Source organism: Barbus barbus, assembly GCF_936440315.1.
Source record: "Barbus barbus genome assembly, chromosome: 20".
Taxonomy (NCBI): domain Eukaryota; kingdom Metazoa; phylum Chordata; class Actinopteri; order Cypriniformes; family Cyprinidae; genus Barbus; species Barbus barbus.
This window is the reverse complement of record NC_136748.1, coordinates 30,168,233-30,191,252: the sequence shown is the minus strand read 5'-3', so window position 1 is coordinate 30,191,252 and position 23,020 is coordinate 30,168,233. Positions and strand designations below refer to the sequence as shown.

At 33.0% G+C, this 23,020-nt stretch overlaps 2 protein-coding genes across 8 annotated transcripts in view; both read left to right on the top strand.

The window, feature by feature from the left end:
• LOC306886293 (inverted formin-2-like) overlaps window positions 1–9,775 on the top strand; it is a 32,928-nt gene extending 23,153 nt beyond the window's left edge. The window contains exons 18-24 of one of the 6 annotated variants that reach the window (XM_079443289.1): window positions 2–166; window positions 1,968–2,070; window positions 3,209–3,361; window positions 4,750–5,277; window positions 7,128–7,181; window positions 8,569–8,605; window positions 9,196–9,775. In XM_079443289.1, coding sequence (XP_079299415.1) covers window positions 2–166; window positions 1,968–2,070; window positions 3,209–3,361; window positions 4,750–5,277; window positions 7,128–7,180 — 1,002 coding nt within the window. In that variant the 3' untranslated portion in view covers window position 7,181; window positions 8,569–8,605; window positions 9,196–9,775. Of the gene's footprint in view, window position 1; window positions 167–1,967; window positions 2,071–3,208; window positions 3,362–4,746; window positions 5,278–7,127; window positions 7,182–8,568; window positions 8,606–9,195 lie in introns of all 6 variants that reach the window. The other 5 variants (XM_079443287.1, XM_079443288.1, XM_079443286.1 and 2 more) reach the window with 5 other exon arrangements.
• Window positions 9,776–10,336: 561 nt separating this feature from the next.
• LOC306886298 (adenylosuccinate synthetase isozyme 1-like) lies at window positions 10,337–22,273 on the top strand. Of its 2 annotated transcripts, none has more exons than XM_079443296.1 (13): window positions 10,337–10,757; window positions 12,041–12,143; window positions 14,870–14,932; window positions 15,089–15,139; window positions 15,245–15,311; window positions 15,914–16,021; window positions 17,564–17,645; window positions 17,716–17,842; window positions 18,282–18,436; window positions 20,063–20,187; window positions 20,489–20,586; window positions 21,608–21,757; window positions 21,831–22,273. In XM_079443296.1, exons 1-13 carry the CDS (start codon window positions 10,569–10,571, stop codon window positions 21,881–21,883), a joined length of 1,371 nt encoding a protein of 456 aa, XP_079299422.1. In that variant the 5' UTR covers window positions 10,337–10,568; the 3' UTR covers window positions 21,884–22,273. The 2 variants fall into 2 exon arrangements, with proteins under 2 accessions (XP_079299422.1, XP_079299423.1); XM_079443297.1 differs by having other exon boundaries at window positions 10,372–10,757; window positions 14,844–14,932.
• Window positions 22,274–23,020: the final 747 nt, after the last annotated feature.

Below are 23,020 nucleotides of genomic sequence, written 5' to 3'. Positions count from 1 at the left end.
GAAGAACCTGGCGGCGTGTGAAGCTCTGGACCAGCGTTTCTCCAACATCGACAGCAGGAAGGGTAATCTGGCTCAGTATCTGTGTGAAGACATGGCTCAGCTCTCGCTGGATGAGCTCTTCAGCACCATCAAGACCTTCCGCCAGCTCTTCATCAGAGCCCTGAAGGTGCGTGAGCGGTATTATACGCAAACCTCAACTGAGCAGTGAGACGTATTAAAGACCAGAATATTATAATATTATAATCCCTCAGACAAAACCATAGGAGACGAAGGCACATTAGGCCAAACACGGTCTCCTGCCAGTTTGTACCTAAAATGAGGTGAACACCTTCAATTGGTAAAACAGGACGCAGTCCTACCTCTACCTCACCAGTCACCAAACCGGAACGAAGCTTCACTTTATGTAAAGCATAGCACAGCAGCAGTAGTCCTGCGAGTAAGCGCAGTTATCAGCCAACGAAGCAGCCTCCTCAGGAGACTGAACTCTGTGTTCGTTGACATGCATCGCAATTTGTTCAGGAACAGAGGTTTTAAACTGTTCAACTATAATCAACTCAAGCAAATCAAATGTTTCCACATCAAGAGATGTGCACTAATATGTAACATGTCGCCTTAAATCCCGCACAAACTCCAAATGGGTCTGGCCTGGAATCATCTTGCACGACCTAAATCATTGTCGATAGGTTTCAGGCGCACACTCATACACTTAACACTGCCGACTTAACTAATTGTGCAATCAAACACTCTGAATATTCCCCCTATTTACCTTTTCCAGATAAACAACCTATCTAACTTACTAAACCCTAATCTTCATGCAGTTACCGGCGGGGGGGAATTAAGCACATGAGCTCAATGGGTGAAATTGCAACCGGGTAAACCAGCAACACCATGGAAGTGCTCCCGAGACCACCGCTACTACCCGTTTTCACCACAGCAACAAAAACATGTCTCAAAGGAAACCAGTCGCTAAGCCTAACCGGGAAGAACTCCAGTCTCACTTACTGAATCACTTTCAGGTGCCCGCTAACACTGGACTAAATTACAACGTGACGCCAAACTTATTCAAATAGGATTTCCCTCAAAACGTCACGAGCAAGCAAACGTTTCAAACTGTTCAAACGAATGAAAGAAATCCAAAACACAACATGACCAAACTAACGAATTTATCAAATATTTCAATCATTCTCACACTACCAAACTAATTCTACTACGATTCAACCCAGGGATGACACGCATAACACATGGGTCGTCACAATAAAAATCTATAAACTTGACCCATGCAATGTATTTTTGGCTTTTGCTACAAATATACTTATGACTGGTTTTGTGCTCCAGGGTCACATTATAATATTAGTGTTTTTAATTAAAGCTGAATGTCTTTTTAAATTTAATATTACAATATTTATGAATGTTTTTTTTTATTAATATAAAAATATTAAAGTTCTTAAAATGTAACATTTAATATTAAAATCAATTAATTAGTTTTTATTAAAGTAATTTTAATTAAACTGCTAATTATATAATTGGTATTAAATAATTAGTTAAAATGACTGTTAATATTGAAGTTGCTTTTACTATTAAATTTTTTTAATTCATATTAAAGTCATTTCAATTAAAAACCAATATTAAAATAGTATTATAATTATTAAAATAACTAGTTATAAGTGAAATAGTTTTTTTATATTAAGAAAACTTATTAATTTTAAAACGAATAGTCATTTTTAATTCATTAGGAGCTAAAATGTAAAAATTAAGTTTAATGGCATTGCATGCATGGTTCTTGCTAACTGAAAATCTAAAAACATTAATAAACGATCAACAAAATGATTAACTTTAACTGAAATTCAAATTAAAACAACAAATCATTAAATTAAATAAAAAAATATTTTATTATATCCTTAATAATAAAATAAGACTGAGTGGTTTGTTCACATCACAGAGGTCAGGAAATGTTGTTTCTTCTGCAGGAAAACAAGACTCGTAAAGAACAAGCGGCCAAAGCAGAGAAAAGAAAGCAGCAGCTGGCGGAGGACGAATCCAAGAGACAGAAAGGAGAAGATGGAAAGATAAGTGAGTCGTAACAAACGATTCCTGTCCGTTTATTGGGTTTGTGTTATTGTCATTATAGCGCCCAGCGTTTCTCTCTCATCACATTCAGTGCAGAATAAAACAGGGTTTGTTTTGCTGTGACACTGGAGATTCAGTTTTTCAGTGCACTGTAGAATACAGATGTTCAGATGTTACATTCACTTCCAGTATTCATTTCACATCAATAATAGAAACCGCTTTTCATTTAGAAGAGGCTCGGAGCCGCAGGAAGACACCTGCATCATTGATCAATTAAAAACTAATGTATAATCTTTTAATTGATATTAAAATGTTTTAATATTTAAGTCATTTTTAATTTAAACAATTCTAGTTAATATTAAAATATTATAGTTGATTAGTTTTTTAATACTAAACTAATATTTTTAATATTACAATTTTCATTAAGCTTAATATGAGTGTTTTTTAATGAATTAAAAGTAATTTCTCTAACTTATTTAAACTATTTATTTAATTACAATATTTTAATATTAATTATTTGTTAATAGTCATTTTAAATAAACTAATGTTTTTCAATTAATAAAAATATTAAGAAGTTTTTAATAAACATTTTGTAACTAGTAAAATATTTTAATAAAGTTTTTAATTAAAAATGAATGTTTCAAATTAATATTAAGTAATGTTTAATATTAAACAAGGATTTACAAATACATTTTAATATTTAAGTTTAATATTAAAGTGTTTTCAATAAATCAAACACCAATGTTTTAATATTACAATATTTTAAGTGTAATATTAGTGTTTTTAATTAAAAACAAATGTTTTTACATTAAAATTACAGTATTTTAATAAGTCATTTGAAGTTAAAGACTAATATATTTAAAATTAACTTAGTTAATATTAGTAATTTCAGTTAAACTAATGTTTAACTAACATTGGTTGTTTTTAATATTTTAAATTATTATAAAAAAGTTATTGTTCTTAACTAATATAAAAATATTAAATTTTAATATTAATAAATGGTTTTAATATTAAAATTAATATTTCAATGTTAATGAACAGTTAATGGGACCAAATGTTATATATTCACTTCCAGTGTTTGCAGCCTAAAAATGCAGCTGCTCTTTCATTCAGCTCTCTAATAGAAATGTGTTTCTGTCAGTCCGTAGAGGCCCGGCTCCGCAGGACGAAGTCTGCATCATCGATCAGCTCCTGGCCGACATTCGCAAGGGTTTCCATCTGAGAAAGACTCGTCCCAGGTGCGAATCGGAAAGTGCCCCTTCTAGTGAAATGCATAGAGATACAGGAGCGTCCGGTAAGAATATCAGCCTGTGCGGCTCTGAAGCGGCTCCGGTGCCAAAGTCTGAAGCGTTCGTGTTTGTTTCTCCGCTTTCTCGCGCGAGCGCTGCTGTCTGTAGTGAGTGCACTGAAGGGGTCCGACTGCGAGCAGCTGCTCAATTTATTATTCCATAAAAACTGACTGTAATTTTCACTGCAGTCCAGAAAACGCTTTTATTGAAACTGTTGGAAGTGTCACAAGTTTCTGACCCCTTTAAAGCATCACTCATAGTCTAAACATGATTCCTCGCATCCTGCTGCTCCACCAATCAGCTTTGCCGCTTGCTCTCTTCACTGCTTCTGATTGGTTGTTCACACCAGTCACATGCCAAAAACCTGCATGTCAATGTGAACTATAAATACAAGCTGTAAACTGCAAATGGGTAGTTGACATTATTTATTTTTATTGTTTTTCAACGTAGGAAAAGTTGTTTATATCCTATAAATGGTGACAATTACTTTTAGGTCATTCAACATTTTATTCAGCTTTATATAGGGCTGCATGATTAATCACAATATGGCATAGTGCTTTAAAACCCTGCCGGTTTCAATCAAAATAAACATTTGATGGTTTAATGTGAAGAATGAAGAAATTTGGAATATTAAGCCATAAATATTTGTATTTTAATTTTTCAGTACAATGTACAATAAATAAACTTTACAATAAATTATTCTTATTTTATAATACTTTTTTCCATTGTTTAATATTTTGTTTAATAATGAGTTTATTATTATTATTATTATTAAATATATTATATTTAATTTTTATATATATATATATATATTATGCCAATGATTATATATTAATTACTATTATTATTTATATTATATAATATTATCATTGGCATATATAATATATATTAATTGCTATTATTATTACTTATAATTTAATATATAATATTATAATATATTAAAGAACACAATGTATTTATTGTTGTTTTTATCAGAATTTTTTTTTTTTTTTTTTTTTGTCTTTTTTTTAAATTATTTTTCCTAAATCATTCAGCTCTACCTGTTTACCGTCACTAGTGTATCAGATGGTCCTGCAGTGTGACACATTTTTGGAAGTACTGCTATTCCATGTTGTCGCTTAAATTATTGGAACAGCAGGCACAATAATGAAAGAAAAAATATTAAATATAGCATGTTAGAGCATGTCACGAACTGATGTCAACTACCCAAACTCTAGCTGTACGCTGAATGTGAACAAGCAGGACTTATCATTCTGCAGAGAAGTTGTGTACATTTTGTAGATTTAAAAACTCAACCGACCCTCAAAAGAACGTGGCTTTGCTCCATGCTTCATCTCCATTCAACACACACTTCTGTTCCTGAACAAACCCGTCTCTTCTCATCCTAAAGCAGCAAGTGTCAGGTCTGTCGGAGAAGAAGCTGGATCGTCTGCGGTCGAAACATCTCCAGGAGATCAAGCCAAAAGCTGCAGCACCAAACCCAGCTCTGAAGCCTCCTCAGCGAATCACAGGGAGCCGGAGGAGCTTCGATCCCCTGAAACCACCTCCACAAACACTCAGGAACCAGCCGATGCCTCACCCAGCTGCCTTACCTCAGTCAACACTGATCAGAACCACAACGGAAACAGCATCAGGTCTGCAGACGCTCATGTGACGCCAGTAAACACAAGCGAGCCTTTAACTCCCACCGACTCCAGCACAAACAGCAGCTGTGATAATAGTGACTCTGTGAAGAACAAAGACGAGCTGCTTCATTATACGGATGACAACGCTAACGATTCGTCTGGAATACAGCAGGAGTGTGATGATGTAGACGGAGTGATGCCACAAGCCCCGCCCACTCCCGCTGTAGGCCCCGCCCCCCGGAACCCTGAAAATAAAAAACATTTCCTCCCAAGAAACAAAAAAGGCAGTAATGAAGGTAATCTATTTATATATCTAATAAAGGTCATTTTTCAGCATTGAACGTGTTTTCAAAACATTTCGCTAATATTTTGGCTTGCAAACACAGTAAAGGTTTTATTTATAAAGCCGATATTGATTTATTAAAATATTATTTCATAATATTTTCCTGATATTAATCCAGATATTTGGCTGATTGTTTGAATCTCATTATTAAACAAGTCCGAGTCACAGTTCATTCCAAGATCAAAAGAAAATAGGAGTCATTTTTTGGACCAAAAAAGTAATAATTTTTCTAAGTCACATTTATACAATTTTCTGTCTCAGTTATTTACATGGTCTTCAATCAGCTCAATGCATTACAAGTACTACATTTAAATCTTTAAAAACATATAACCTCTAAATGAGATGTTATAATGCATAAAAAAGCTTTAATTTTATTTTTAGTTAATTTATTATAATATATTAGTACTATTAAAAAAATAACTATTTATTCGCACATTTATTCTGTGAACAACATACAGACAGTATATTTTTAATAATTGTTTAATGGCATCTTTTTTTTTTTTTTATGACCGAAGGCAAGTATCATTGACACCAATACTACTGATGTCTCTAGGAAATAGTTCTTTCATAACTTTTATTGATGGACTATAGCCATTCAATATTAAGTATAATTTAAAGCTATCAATTTGACTTTAAAAAATAACTTCTAATTCAAGTGAACTTTAAAACTATCTTCACAAACCCATTATAATTTCATATTTCGCTACCTGTGCCCTTCAGCGAGTAGGAAATGGGCTACACAGAAATTGAAATATTAAATTCAATCTAAATTAAACATAGATGCATCCTTGGAGCTACAAAAGTTATTAATTTCCTGTTTTTATTTTGTTCTTTGATGAACAGACATCACAGCAGCTGGTTGTTATTTTTGTCTGCTATTACTTTAAGAGCTGCCGCTGCTGAACGTGAAGCAGATCTGACTCTCATGATCGTAGTTTCATTTGCACTTTAATATGAAATGATACGCCACTATATTTGTGTGCGCAGTTGACGAGAACGTGCTACAAGCACAGTATAACAGCTTATTATTATTATTATATAAACCCCCATCCACCCAAATTCTTTGAACTGCCACAATGTCACAAGTGGAAATATATAAATATTTAACATATCTATTATACAGCAATGCAAATTGTTATTATACATATTAAATAATTAATTTTTATTATTACAAGTGGTGTCAAACGATTAATCACAATTAATTGCATCCAAAATAAAAGGTTTTGTTTACACTGTGTGTATACGGTTTATGTATGTATATATAAATACAAACACATGCATGTGTGTATATATAGTTCAGAAAAACATGTAATGTTTATATATATATATATATGTAAATACATGTCAATTTTCTAAATATATACTGTATGTGTGTGCTTTTTGTGTATATACATGCATGCATACATAGTGCACAAACATAATGTAAACAAACTTTTATTTTGGATATGATTTTATTTTTTTCCTTTTTTGAATCCCATTCAAATGTTATTTCTATAATGTAACGATGAACAAAATGAATTGTTCTAAAAAATAGGCTTTTGATTTTTGGGTGCAATATGACCTGGACATTTTCTTGGCATCTCATCAAGTTACTGAATATTAATGTGTTGTCGTTTCCAGAAACATCCGTGTTTTTGTAGCACTGTTAATGTGTTGTGCTCTGTATTCTCTTTGCTGTCAGATGTTCATTATCTGGCGTTAGTGCATTACCTCTCGCTCTGAGCCGAGGTCATGCCGTACAGAGGCTTGAAATGAATGTCAGTCATTTCTTCAGTGTGTCTCTTTTTCTTTGACCCTCTGAAGTGAAGGGTAACAGAGGGAGTGGACGCTCTAAAAAGGGCTGTGTGTTACAGTGAGGTAGGTCAAACGCCTCCCCATAGAGAACTAACAGGACCGAGCTGGACATCCGCCTGTGTCAAAACCGCCTAATCGATCTCTAACCAGACCTCTCTATTTCCACGTGTGTTCACTAGCTGTCCAGCTCTGTTATTAACATTGTCTCGTCCTGAACTCGTGGAGATCTGCTGTGGTTTGTTCTCGTCCTCGCTCCGTCAAATAAACTTCCTCTCTTTCGTCATGAGAGACTGTTGGATCATTTCTTTACGTGTGGTTTGTCTCGTCTCATCATAACTGATTCAGTTTCTTTGTGTTAAATATATCTGCTCGTCTGTAATTTTAATCAGCAACTTAATTGAATCATTTTCTAAATTAACATGAGTTTGGTGTCCGTAAGACTTTCTTGATGTTTCTGAAAGAAGTGTATCCTGCTCATCAAGACTGCATTTATTTAATCAAAAATACAGTGAAAATAGTGAAATATTATTATAGTTTAAAACAGCAGTTTTCTAGGTGAATATGTGTTAAACTGTAATGTATTTCTGTGATCTGCAGCTGTATTTTCAGCATCATTTCTGCAGTCTTCAGTGTCACATGATCTTCAGAAATCATAATAATATACTGATTTACTGCTCAACAAACATTTCTGATTATTATCAATGTTGAACACAGTTGTGGAAACCGTGACACTTTATTTTTCAGGATTCACAGATGAATAGAAATATCAAATGAACAGCATTTATTTTAAATAGTCATTTGTAGTGTTACAAAAGATTTGTCACTTTTGATCAATTTAATGCATCCTTGATGAATAAAAGTAATTTTTTTAAAAAGAAAAGTCTTACTGACCCCAAACAGAAGTGTATATTCATGTAAATCACATTACAATGTGTTTGTTTGTTATTGACTAACAGTGAATGATTGACAGCAGAGGTATGTGAAGATTCTGGTCATGTTATCAGTTAAAAGTGTGACCTTTGACCTGACATGTTTTAGGGTTATCCGGGGCTTTAATCTGTCTGTCTGTGAAGAATGAATGAAAGATAAACAAAGCAAATAGTTTAGAAATGAGTCCAGATGTGCAGCTGACAGAATAGAGAGACTAAATTGTTTAACAGAGAACACTTTGTTCTTAATAGGAGCTTTTAGAGGTTGGACTTTTTTTTTTTGCAAAATATCAGCGATATTTACAAATAAAATGTATATGTATTGTTTTGGAAGTTTTAAAGTATAATTTCTAAGCTGATTTGTTAAAACCATTGCATTTGAGCTTCTGTGTTTCTGTATACTTCTGTAACTGAACTACAATCCCTCCAGTTTTACTAAAGATACAGTTTCTTATGCTACTTCATCATTTAAAGGAATAGTTCATCTAAAAATAAAACTGCTGAAATGTGCTCATCCTCAGCGCTTCCGAGATCAGGATGAGTTTGTTTCTTCATCAGGTTTGTATAAATGTGTCTCTGCATCAGTGTCTCAGCAATGGATGCTCTGCAGTGAATGGGTGCCGTCAGAATGAGAGTCCAAACAGCTGATAAAAACATCACAATAATCCACACCACTCCAGTCCATCAGTTAATGTCTGGAGAAGACAAAAGCTGAAACAAATCCAGCATTAAGATGTTTTTAACTAAAATACAAGTCTATAATCTACAAATGCTTCCTCCAGAGCAAAAGTGTTCTGGTCTGAATCAGGAGAGAAATCTGCAGATCAAGCAGCGTTTATAAGACAAAACGGCTCTAAACACACGTGGCTGGATTTTGACATGAGAGACAACGCTTTTTCACTGGAGGAAGTGTTATGGATTATTGATTTTAGCTATAAACGTCTTAATGATGGATTTGAGCTTTTGTCTTCTCCAGATGTTAACTGATGGACTGGAGTGGTGTGGATTATTGTGGTGTTTTTATCAGCTGTTTGGACTCTCATTCTGACGGCACCCATTCACTGAAGCTATTCCTTTAATGCTGATCTTCTTAAATCAGTGCCTAATGTTGGTGCTCAAAGTTTAAACTTTTTCTCCTCATATTGCAGGAAGCTCTAGGAAAAGGAGAACAAGAGGGAGAAGGAAGAGTTGAGTCCGTTCCTGCGGTGATCCTGTTATTCCTCTGGATCTCACTGGAGCGGATCAGATCAGAGCCGCTGATCAACAGATACACATTGTACACTGTGTATTTGAGTTTGGCTCAAGAAATGTATTTTTAAATGCTAAATCTTTAGATTTGACCAAACTGTTTTAAATATTTGCACACTAAGATACATTTGAGACAAACGTTGTTTACATATGAGTCAGGAGAGGAAAAAGGCTAATTATGGATTTTTGCTGTGTTTCTCAAAACCTTTAAGATAACTTGCTGTTAACTGTTAATATTGCTCTGAATGTAAACTTTATATATTATGAAGATGTTTGGCATTGATGCTGAAAAGTATTAGTACATTATGATATAAGTTCGAGAATATTAGTCTCCGCAGAAATGCTTAGTTATATTTAGCTTTTGCAGTGGTTGAGCTACTGTTTAGTAGGCTGTCTTTATTTGAATGTGACTTTCATATTTATGTCTGTATTTTCATCAAGAAAATCTCTAAATTATGTAAATAAAAACGTGCAATCAGAGTTGAGGTTTGTTCATTAACACTCAAGCTCACATTCATTGCTATTTGAAATGCATTAGAATTTAAATAAACAGTTAAAGATGCTGTCATTTCTTCAATCACACACGGATTACAATTAAACTAGCAGCTTTTCTTCTTATCCTTTACTTTCTCGCTTCCATTTCAGGGATTATGAACTCAAGTGATTACTTGTGTAAAATCAGTATTATTGTATCAGCTGATGTTTTATCATATGCACGCAACAAAGTAAAATGAAACCGATCAATAGTGCATTATAGTGGCTTCGTAACTCAACAATAGCGCATACTGATCTGCGCATGCGCGTGTCTCTGTTCACCACCGCCAGGCTCCGGCTCGCATTCAAATATCAATGCATTTTTTGTCGTAACGGAAAGATTTGTACTCTAACAAGTGTAATCTTTTAAATCAACGAACTGGTTTGAATTGGTTAGTGACATAAAAACTAAAATCTACCTCAGTGATGAAACATGAAATGTGTTTTAAAAATGTTTTAATCATCGACTGTGATTGGTCTATTCTATCCAGCGTTGAGAAAAGTAACAGGTGTCACGTGACGTTACGCGCAGTGGTTTAGATAATTTACACCGGAGCAGATCAAGTTTAAAAACTATTTAAATTGATAGAAAGCAGTTACTGAGCAGTAACTAGTTAAAATAGAAGAAGTATTATTATCTAAAAAGTTTCGCATTGTTACGTCCCGCCCGTCTCAGAAGCGTCTCTCTCTCGCGCGCGCTCGTTAACGGCCAGATTCGTTCCCCCGCTGTCACTTCAGCATGTCTTCGGGCCGGTCAGCGAACGACCACAAGAGCTACTCGAACCCGCCGTCCGCCCCGGTGAAACGGCCGAGGAACGACTCAGGGAACAAAGTGACGGTGGTTCTGGGAGCTCAATGGGGAGATGAAGGCAAAGGAAAAGTGGTTGATTTATTGGCGACGGAGTCTGACGTGGTGTGCAGGTGTCAGGTAAAATAACGGACAAAACATCAACATATACCTTCAGAAACTAATCATAAACCGGTAACTTTTTGTGTGAAACGTAACGAATGTGACTTTAATTCAATATTCAGTTGCACTAAGTGCAGATATATTTGTAATTTATTTTAATAACTGGTTATTATATCTCATTAATATTATTAATGGAGTTTAATAATGTTATAAATCATTCTTTGCGGTAATTACGTTAGTAAAAATAGATTTAGTACTACAACGATATTTATTTAATATCATTACCATGTATTATTGATGCGTATCTATAATTATAGTCCTCTCTGCATAGTTTATGGGTCTCATGAGCCTTTTAATTCTTAACTTATTATTATGGAAAAAAAATAATGTCATATCTGATGTTTATGAAAATGCAACTGAACATGTATAGAAGTATAAAAATAAGAATAATAAATATAAAAATTTGTTTAATTTATGAAATAACAGATTTGGAGCATCTAGAAAATATGTATATTATATGTATATATATATATCATACTTTATATAACTTTATTTTAATTTTTAATTTTTTTCTGCAGTTCGAAAACTATACATAATAGATGTATACTATATATAGAAATCATATTATACAACTTTATTTATTTGTTTGTTTGTTTATTTATTTTCCAAATCTGATTTTAATATGAATAGTTTGCAATTAAGCATGCTATTGCTCTGTTCTTATTTCTCTACATATTCTGAATTGTTGGAGTAAATGTCTAATTGAAGAATTGATCACTCTTTATGAGTCTAAAACTAGCCTGAATATTGGATGGAGTGTCAGTTTACAGCTCTGTTTAGAGTCATCATCATTATTAGTGTTTTTAAAACTACTATTATATGCAAATAGTATAAAGTATTCCTAGCAATTCCTGCATGTTCAGCCGTGTTGCTGAGCGAGTCTGAATCTCAGTCCCAGAATTCCTCCTGCCCTTCACTGAACTCGGGTCACATTCCCGGCGTTACTGGACATGTGAGAAGGGCACGGCGCTGGCGATACAAGCCCATGGCATAGCGGCCTGTTGGAAATAAGCCTCGCTGGTTGGTGGATCGGGCTGGAGGCTGGTCTTCTCCACTGAACACAGTGTGTCTGAGTAAAGGGCAAGCCGGTCGTCTGGATGCTTACAGAGTCACATTTCCAGGTCTCCCTTCTGGAGAAAATCTGGAGCGTGAACCTTTAAGTTGTTTGTGTCCTTTGACTGCTAACCGTCCTGCAGCTTCACAGTGCATTGCATGAGCTTCATGTGCTTTTTCTGTCACAGGGAGGAAATAACGCTGGTCACACGGTGGTGGTGGATGAGAAAGAGTATGATTTCCATCTTCTCCCCAGTGGAATCATCAACACCAAATGCACATCATTCATCGGTGAGAAGGAGAGTCTTGCAGTAAAGTGCATTACAGTAACTGTGGAGGACAGATGCAGTGTTGCATCTGGCGTATTTACTCTATATGGAAGATTGGTTCCAAAAATTTAAAAAATAAATAAATTCTCAGAATTGCAAGCTAGAAACCCACAATTTTGACTACAAAAGTCTGAATCGTGGGACATAAACTTACAATTATAAGAAAAAAGATCAGAATTGTGAGGAAAAGTACAAATAAACCTGCAATTATGGGTTTATATTAAGCATTTGTGAGATATACATTCACAATAATGAGGGAAAAAATCTGATTTGCGAGATATAATTTAAAGAAAAATGTCAGAATTGTAAAATTTAAAGAAAAAAAATCTAAATTGCAAGAAATAAATTCAAATTTACATACAAATGTCAGAATTGTGAGATGTAAACTTATGATTCAGAGTAAATAATTCAGAATTGCGAGATATAAACTCAGGATTCAGAGTAAATAATTCAGAATTACGAGATATAAACTCAGGATTCAGAGTAAATAATTCAGAATTGCGAGATATAAACTCAGGATTCAGAGTAAATAATTCAGAATTGCGAGATATAAACTCAGGATTCAGAGTAAATAATTCAGAATTGCGAGATATAAACTCAGGATTCAGAGTAAATAATTCAGAATTGCGAGATATAAACTCAGGATTCAGAGTAAATAATTCAGAATTGCGAGATTTAAACTCAGGATTCAGAGTAAATAATTCAGAATTGCGAGATATAAACTCAGGATTCAGAGTAAATAATTCAGAATTGCGAGATATAAACTCAGGATTCAGAGTAAATAATTCAGAATTGCGAGATTTAAACTCAGGATTCAGAGTAAATAATTCAGAATTGCGAGATATAAACTCAGGATTCAGAGTAAATAATTCAGAATTGCGAGATATAAACTCAGGATTCAGAGTAAATAATTCAGAATTGCGAGATATAAACTCAGGATTCAGAGTAAATAATTCAGAATTGCGAGATATAAACTCAGCATTCAGAGTAAATAATTCAGAATTGCGAGATTTAAACTCAGGATTCAGAGTAAATAATTCAGAATTGCGAGATATAAACTCAGGATTCAGAGTAAATAATTCAGAATTGCGAGATTTAAACTCAGGATTCAGAGTAAATAATTCAGAATTGCGAGATATAAACTCAGGATTCAGAGTAAATAATTCAGAATTGCGAGATATAAACTCAGGATTCAGAGTAAATAATTCAGAATTGCGAGATATAAACTCAGGATTCAGAGTAAATAATTCAGAATTGCGAGATTTAAACTCAGGATTCAGAGTAAATAATTCAGAATTGCGAGATATAAACTCAGCATTCAGAGTAAATAATTCAGAATTGCGAGATGTAAACTTATGATTCAGAGTAAATAATTCAGAATTGCGAGATATAAACTCAGGATTCAGAGTAAATAATTCAGAATTGCGAGATATAAACTCAGGATTCAGAGTAAATAATTCAGAATTGCGAGATATAAACTCAGGATTCAGAGTAAATAATTCAGAATTGCGAGATATAAACTCAGGATTCAGAGTAAATAATTCAGAATTGCGAGATATAAACTCAGGATTCAGAGTAAATAATTCAGAATTGCGAGATATAAACTCAGCATTCAGAGTAAATAATTCAGAATTGCGAGATATAAACTCAGGATTCAGAGTAAATAATTCAGAATTGCGAGATATAAACTCAGGATTCAGAGTAAATAATTCAGAATTGCGAGATATAAACTCAGGATTCAGAGTAAATAATTCAGAATTGCGAGATATAAACTCAGCATTCAGAGTAAATAATTCAGAATTGCGAGATATAAACTCAGGATTCAGAGTAAATAATTCAGAATTGCGAGATATAAACTCAGGATTCAGAGTAAATAATTCAGAATTGCGAGATATAAACTCAGGATTCAGAGTAAATAATTCAGAATTGCGAGATATAAACTCAGCATTCAGAGTAAATAATTCAGAATTGCGAGATATAAACTCAGGATTCAGAGTAAATAATTCAGAATTGCGAGATATAAACTCAGGATTCAGAGTAAATAATTCAGAATTGCGAGATATAAACTCAGGATTCAGAGTAAATAATTCAGAATTGCGAGATATAAACTCAGCATTCAGAGTAAATAATTCAGAATTGCGAGATATAAACTCAGGATTCAGAGTAAATAATTCAGAATTGCGAGATATAAACTCAGGATTCAGAGTAAATAATTCAGAATTGCGAGATATAAACTCAGGATTCAGAGTAAATAATTCAGAATTGCGAGATATAAACTCAGGATTCAGAGTAAATAATTCAGAATTGCGAGATATAAACTCAGGATTCAGAGTAAATAATTCAGAATTGCGAGATATAAACTCAGGATTCAGAGTAAATAATTCAGAATTGCGAGATATAAACTCAGCATTCAGAGTAAATAATTCAGAATTGCGAGATATAAACTCAGCATTCAGAGTAAATAATTCAGAATTGCGAGATGTTAAACTTGGAGTTGCAAGAAAAAAGTCAGAGTCATGAGAGAAAATTTCGCAATCACATTGTTTTGTACTGTGCCAGAAACAAGCTTCCATATATTAAAGACAGCTTATCCCTTAATGATTAAAGCACTGTTTTGCTTGTTTTCAGAGACTGTAAAGTTGAATCCAGATTGTCTGTGTAGTTTCAGTAACGTGTCTTCATCTGCAGGTAACGGCGTAGTCATTCATCTTCCAGGATTATTCGAGGAGATTGACAAGAATGAGAAGAAAGGTTGTTTTTTTGTCACAATTTACATAAACATGCAAACATTACATGGTTTTGATTAATCCAGCCTTACACAAATCCTGCTGACTAGATCTGATTCATTGATTATTCATGGCTTGATTCTGTGCTCAGGAATAAGTTGTTGTTTTCTTCCATGATAAGGTCTGAAAGGATGGGATAAAAGACTTATCATCTCAGATCGGGCTCACATTGGTAAAATAACTATAAATAACAGTGTTTGTATTAAATATATTGAATACAGTGGTGGTGGAAAATACATATAATAGATGATCTTACGATTGCATCTGTTTGTGTCAGTATTTGACTTCCATCAGGCCGTGGATGGACTTCAGGAGGTTCAGAGACAAGCTCAGGAAGGACAAAAGTAAGAACAACCGATGCATAAAAGATGTACATTTGATTAAACTTGTATTTATGTTTGATAATAGTTGTTTATTTAATGGTAATTGTTAAAGACAACAAACACATTGTAATGTAACTGGTTGCAAATTTAGTTGCATATAACATCATATAACAATAATATATTTTAATAATATAAATAGTACCATAAATTGAATAAAAATAAATACTTATACTCAACTTCAAACATAATACGTAAATACATAAAAAGAAAGTTAAATAAAACAGCTTAGAATATTTAGCAAAATCACACAAATCAGGATTTTGCCATGTATTTAATCTTGTCCTGGTGACTGGACAAATTTTTGCATCAGAAATGACCAAATTCATATAATAATTGATAATAATAAAAATATTGTTGATGATGAACTTTCAAACATAATACATAAAACATAAATATATAAAATAATAGGAAAAAAGTCAAATAAAACAGCTTACAATATTTAGTTTGACCTCCTGTGTTTGATTCTGTTGCATTATGCAGTATTTTGTTTGTAGTATTGGTAGTTTTATAGTTTTTTGGTGATTAAAAACAAACCGTTTAAGCGTGTTTATGTTCGTTCACAGCATAGGAACAACTAAGAAAGGCATTGGCCCCACGTACTCCTGTAAAGCGTCTCGCACCGGGCTCCGCATCTGTGACCTGATGGCTGATTTCAGCGTGTTTTCTACCCGGTAAATCCTGTGCAAATCTTACAGTCGATGTTCCCAATGTTTCTTGCTGAGCCAAACGCTTCTTTATTGGGCAGACATTTCAGCCACTTGAGCAAAAACATTCTGTATAGCAGACCTGTACAGCACGCACACAAAAAAAATGTGCAACTATTAACTTTAATGTGTTATTTATATTTAATTTGACCCTTAATGTAACCAAATGATGCACATTTTAGTTTACCTGAGAAAACATTTTTTACAGTGCTGTGTTACCAAGAAATTATATTTAAAAGCATTTCACACAGAACAGTTCAGCTCTTTATAATAATATAATATGTAAAAAAAAAAATGAAGCTTATGAATTCCCTTTTTGAGGTCAGTTATTTACTAGGTTTATAATATAATATAATATGTGACCATGGAGCACAAAAGCAGTCTTGAGTCGCTGGGGTATATTTGTAGCAATAGCCAACAATACATTGTATGGGTCAAAATTATAGATTTTTCTTTTATGCCAAAAATCATTAGAATATTAAGTAAAGATCATGTTCCATGAAGATATTTTGTAAATTTCCTACCATAAATATATCAAAACTTCATTTTTGATTAGTAATATGCATTGCTAAGAACTTCATTTGAACAACTTTAAAGGAGATTTTCTCAATATTTAGATTTTTTGCACCCTCAGATTCCAGATTTTCAAATAATTGTATCTCAGCCAAATATTGTCCGATCCTAACAAACCATTTATTCAGCTTTCATATGCTGTATAAATCTCAATTTCGGAAAATTTAACCTTATGACTGGTTTTGTGCTCCAGGGTCACATATTGTATAATATAATATGAAAAAATGAAGTAGATATTGCTCATGAATTCCCTTTTTGAGGTCAATTATTTACTAGGTTTATAATATAATATAATATAAAAAATAAACTGAAGCATTTAATCTGAGAACAGAATAGAATAGAAAATAATAAAAAAAATGAAAACAAACTGAAGCATTTAAAGTGAGAACTGTAAGATAAATATTTTCAGAAAACGTGAACATGTAAATTCTTATAGTCATCTGTATTAGAGTTTGCACACCACTACACCTGTGTGTGACTGTAAATGTCTCAGGTTTAGTTTTATCGTTCTGTGCCCATCATCCGCTATGTCTGACAATTAATCAAGCCACCCTTCTTTCAAACATGATGACGTTTTATTTCACATGTCATTGGTTTGCATTGGCAAATGAGCGTTTGGCTCGTGTTGAGCTATTTCAATAAAGCACTCGATTTCTACAGCACCTGATTCAGTGTGCATCATTCTCTTTCTATGGAAACCACATGTAAACTGCATTCACTGGTTCCAACTCTATCGTGATTTGCCCGAGCATTGCAATTATTTTGCATTTACTAAAAGGCGATCAAATGGCTCTCCCAACTCATTTTTGCGTGTGCACGACATATTCTGTTTTCTGCACGGTCGCGACTTGAGAAGTGCTTAGAGGGAACATTGCTTCCAGTGCTGCTCATATCAGAGCGCTGATGATCTGAAGTGTTGGTAACTCTCTCCTGAAGGGTGAAGAACCTGGTGCAGCAGTATCAGTCCATGTATCCGACTCTGAAAGTGGACGTGGAGGGTGAGCTGAAGAAGCTGAAGGTCAGTTGAAGGTCAGCAGACGCATGCGCTGTGTGTTACCCGGCTGTCACTGACCCGCGCTCCTTCACAGGACTACGCCGAGAGGATCAGACCGCTGGTCAGGGATGGCATCTATTTCATGTATGATGCAATTCACGGGCAGCCGAAGAAAATCCTGGTGGAGGGAGCAAACGCGGCGCTGCTGGACATCGACTTTGGTGAGGATCCGTGTGAGTGTATGTGTATGTGTGTGTGTGAGTGTGTGTGTGTGTGTGAGTGAGTGAGTGTGTGTGTGTGTGTGTGTGTGTGCGCGTTTATGTGGTTTATGAGGACACAAATTTGTATAATGACATGGGTATGACAGAGGTATTACAATATGAAGGTGGTTTAAGAGGACACTGCCTATGTCCCCGTAATTCAAAAGGCTTAAAAAACATACTAAATGGTGTTTTTTTGAAAATCTAAAAATGCACAAAGTCTCCTGTGAGGGCTAAGTTTAGGTGTAGGGTTGGTGTAGGGCAATAGCACACACAGTTTGTTCAGTATAAAAACCATTACGCCTATGGAGAGTCCCCATAAACCACAAAAACCAATATGTGTGTGTGTGTGTGTGTGTGTGTGTGTGTGTGTGTGAACGGTGGTTTGTCTTCTCTGTAGGAACGTACCCGTTTGTGACGTCGTCCAACTGCACGGTGGGAGGCGTGTGTACCGGCCTCGGCATCCCGCCCGCAAACATTGGTGACGTGTACGGAGTGTCAAAGGCTTACACCACTAGAGTCGGGATCGGGGCCTTTCCCACGGAACAACTCAATGTGAGTCCGACTGAAACTGACAGTCTCAGCAGAGCTATTATAGTTAACAAACTATCTAAAAAACTATAATAAATTAACTTTAACTAAACTTTTTTTATGCTAATTGCCATTTAATTTGCATGTAGTTTAACGTGATGTAAAGAAATAGTTAAAACTAAAACCATAAAAAAACATTTGTAACTTGAAATAAAATAAAATAAAATAGAATAAAACCTTTTTTCTTTTTTTTGCCAGTTGCCAGCATTTCTTTTTCATTTTGTGTGATTTGACGTACTATAATAATTAAAACTAAAAGCATAAAAACTTTTGTTACTTGAAATTAAATAAAATTTCGCGGAAATAAAATATAAAAAGTACAAAATTTTTTTTTTTTATTTCAGATAGTTGACAAGACAACATTTTTCATTTCCATTTAGTTTAACTTTATATGCTAAAATAACTACAATTAAAATCTCAAAAAAATATTTTGTTGCTTAAAAATAAAATAAAATCTAACTGTAATAAAATAAAATATAAATTATTAATTAAACTTATTTTATTTCAGATAGTTGCCAAGACAACATTTCTCATTATCATTTAGTTTAACTTGATGTTCTAAAATAATTAAAACTAAAACCATAAAAACCATTTATTACTTGAAAAAAATGAACTTTTACTTAAATTATTTTTAAAAAACTCAAATGATTATTTCAGCGGAGCTATTGATTATTTATTAATAATAATAAATTAATTAATATTTCAGCTATTCATTTTTCATTTTCAATTAGTTTTAACTCAATATACTAAAATAACTCAAATTAAAACCTTTAAAAAAAAAAACATTTTGCTAACCTAAATAAAATAATTTTTAACTGAAATATAATAAAATATTTAAAAATTAATAATAAAATAATTAAAAATTAATTAAACTATATTGACATATTTTTAAATAAATAAATGAAATTGACAAAAGCATCCAAATTTACTAAAATTAAAACAGAAAATATAAAAATAAAAACTAATTCAAAATATCAGCCAAAACTATAATAGTATCTCAATGATACTAAAATGAGGCTGCTTTCCAGTGTTGTGTTCAGTCTGCGTTGGAATTCGTTCCATCAGTAACGCAGCATCAAAAACACTAATCTGTTCATGATAACATGATCTGTTGTTTGCTGCAGTTATATTTAGAGATTGTGTGACGTTCACACATATGAATGTTTGGGTTTAGTGGATTTGCCCTTTGCAGCAGCTGTGCTTAATCTCCATCACACAAACAGCAGATACATTTAGATTTACCGCCAGGTTTTGGACATCAGACAACAAACATTTTTGTATATATACTTTGCCAGTTAATGTTTTTCAAATAAATAAATAAAATGTAAAAATAAATATAAACATATTTCAATAGATAAATAAATAAGAAAAACCCATTACAATATGAGTATAAATATGATATATTTTCTTTCTTATACATTTTTAATATTTAAATATTTTTGATATTTATAATTATAAATAATATATGTATAGCAAAATAATTATAGATGTAAAAATACTAATATCTATATATTAATAGATGATATTAATTGATTTATTGACAAAAGTATTAATCAATGTATGTGTGTCTCTCTCTCTCTCTCTCTCCAGGCGGTGGGCGAGCTGCTGCAGACCAGAGGTCATGAGGTGGGCGTGACCACAGGCAGAAAGAGACGCTGTGGTTGGCTAGACTTGGTTATTCTCAAATATGCTCATATGATCAACGGATTCACTGGGTGAGCGCTTTGGTTCAATGTGAAAAAATGACATACTGAACTATACTAAATAGTATTTTTTAATATATGATATATTATGCAACAAATAATATACAATAAACAGAAGCATGCCACATTATTGTCACATGACCTCATTATATTGCATGTGTACACTAGTAAGAGAGCCAGAAATAAATACAGGGATTTAGATTTTTTTCTTTATTATTACTCAAATTTTGCATAAAATGTGCAAAGCTTTGTGTCAACAATGAATGTAAAAATTGTAGTATTTTTCTAATGGTTGTTTTGTGTCTCTCTTCAGCATTGCTTTGACTAAACTGGACATCCTTGATGTTTTGGATGAAATTAAAGTGGGTGTTGCATATAAGATCAACGGCAAGAGAGTCCCGTATTTCCCAGGTAAAGTGATTCCTAGAAGTGTTAGGAGCAGTGTTGGGAACTGAATAAACGTAGTGGCACTACTAACCATTAAAATTAAGCATTGAATTAACCATTAAAGTTTGAATTTGGAATTTAAAATTCTGAATTGGTTCTGAAGAATGATTCACTGATTCTTTTGAGTCCCAGCACAGATGTGTGTGTGTGTGTGTGTGTGTGTGTGTGTGTGTGTGTGTGTGTGTGTGTGTGTGTGAATAATAAAAATGACAAAACCACAAAACAAAACTACTAAACTAAACATTAAATTGAGAACAGAAAATGTAAGAATAAAAACTATCCATAATAGTATCTCAGACATACTAAAATATCATTTAACATTTAACAACCCTAAATTAAGAACAGTGTAACTTCCACAACATTATTTGCTCATAGATTTGATTGTATGTTTTTGCCAAGCTTAAATGTTTCTGTGCATGTGTCTTTTTACATCTTAATATCAAAATGTGTCATTAACATAATAATAAAATATTATTGCTATTATTTTGTATTTACTATTGTATTATTTAATTCTTAATAATAAACAGCATGGTTTGAAACATCTTCCAGTGTTATTGTAGTATAACTGATACAATATTATAGCATTTGTTAATATATCAAATTTTTATTTTTTCTGTTTTCACTCTAATTTTAGTTAGCTTTTTTTCAAGGGTTTTTAAATCTTCTTTCAAAACTCACTTTAGTAGAGTAGCTTTTATGTGATTGTAATTGTTTTTTATTTATATTCTTCTTAAACTTGCATTTCTTAAATATTTTTTTATTTTTGCGAAGCGCTTTGAGATGCAACTTTTAAAGGTGCTATAAAAAATAAAGCATATTATTATTATTAAAGTTTAATAATTTTGTTGTGTTTTTGTAAAAAAGCTTATGAGAAATTATTTTAGTTTCAGTTTAAGATTGTTTTATTTTCATTTAGTTAAAGTTGATTTTATTTCAAGTAAAAAAACTAAATATTTTATTTCTGTAAATCTCTCTGTACTTTCAGCCAACATGGAGGTTCTGCAGAAGGTGGAGGTTGAGTACGAGACGTTTTCCGGATGGAAGACGGACACATCAGCGGCCAGGAAGTGGAACGATCTTCCTCCTAAAGCTCAGAACTACATCCGCTTCGTGGAGAACCACATCGGTGTTCCTAGTAAGTCCTTCACACTAATAAACCACATTATCCTCCGGTCAGCCAAACTCACGCTTGCATCTCTTCACTGCAGTTAAGTGGGTCGGTGTGGGGAAATCCAGGGAATGCATGATCCAGATGTTCTAGGATCATGAAGCATCCTACCCACAATCCTCCTGAAGACTATCAGCACAGCGGGACTCTTGATTTTACTGGTTGGCATTCATTAAACTCTCTTAACAATGTTTTACTTGATGGAAGATCACCTCTGAATGGCTGTGTATGTCCAGGCATTATAACCATCATCTATCGGTCTCTCAGATTGACTGCGATACGTTTACACCCATCTTAAATAATGTTTTTGGGATTCAAAGTGGCATTTGATCATGTTTTGTTGAATTGTTGTTTCCAGTGAGACACGTCTGAAACTGTGTTTATTTCATTGTTTTGGTTTTATGCATTTCATTCTCTGCTCTTAGAATAAGATCATGAACGAATGTCTTTCCATTAAAAGAGATTTTTCCTTTGTGCCGCACTGATTTAGCAGGCTTCTTTCCTAGAGTTTTGTCTGATGTCAGATATAATTAGGTTAGACGCACCATTAGCTGCGTCAGAAATAGATTGGGACAGAGAACACCGTGTTCCTCTCATCTAAGATGATCTGATCTCAGAGGAACCGTAGGGACTTTACAATCACAGACTGATGAGAAGGACAAGTCAAATAATCACATAGTGGGTTTAAATAAACTGTATTTATTATTTTTACACTATTTACTTTATGCTATTTAATAATTATTATTTTTAATTAAATATGTATTATTGTATTTACACTTATTTATTTTATTTATACTATTTAATAATTATAAATATGTATTATTTTTAAATTAAATAATATTTATTTATTTATTTACACTATTTATTTTAATTCAAGTTTATTTGTATAGCGCTTTATTTATGCTATTTGATTTTTATTATTATTAAAATAATTTCATATTTAATTTATACTATTAATAATGATTGTTTATTAAATTAATTATTTTATTTACACTATTTACTTGATGCTATTATTTTATTTATACTGTGTAATAATTATTTATTAGTTTTTAAATTAAATATTTATTATTTACGCTATTTTATTTATACTAATTATTATTATTATTTGTTGTACAGTGCCCCCTAAATATCATATACACCACATAAACAAAAGGCACACTACAGGAATAAGGTCAAATCAAATAATCAGACAGGGTGTAAACAAAGTTTAAAAAAGACATATCAACATAG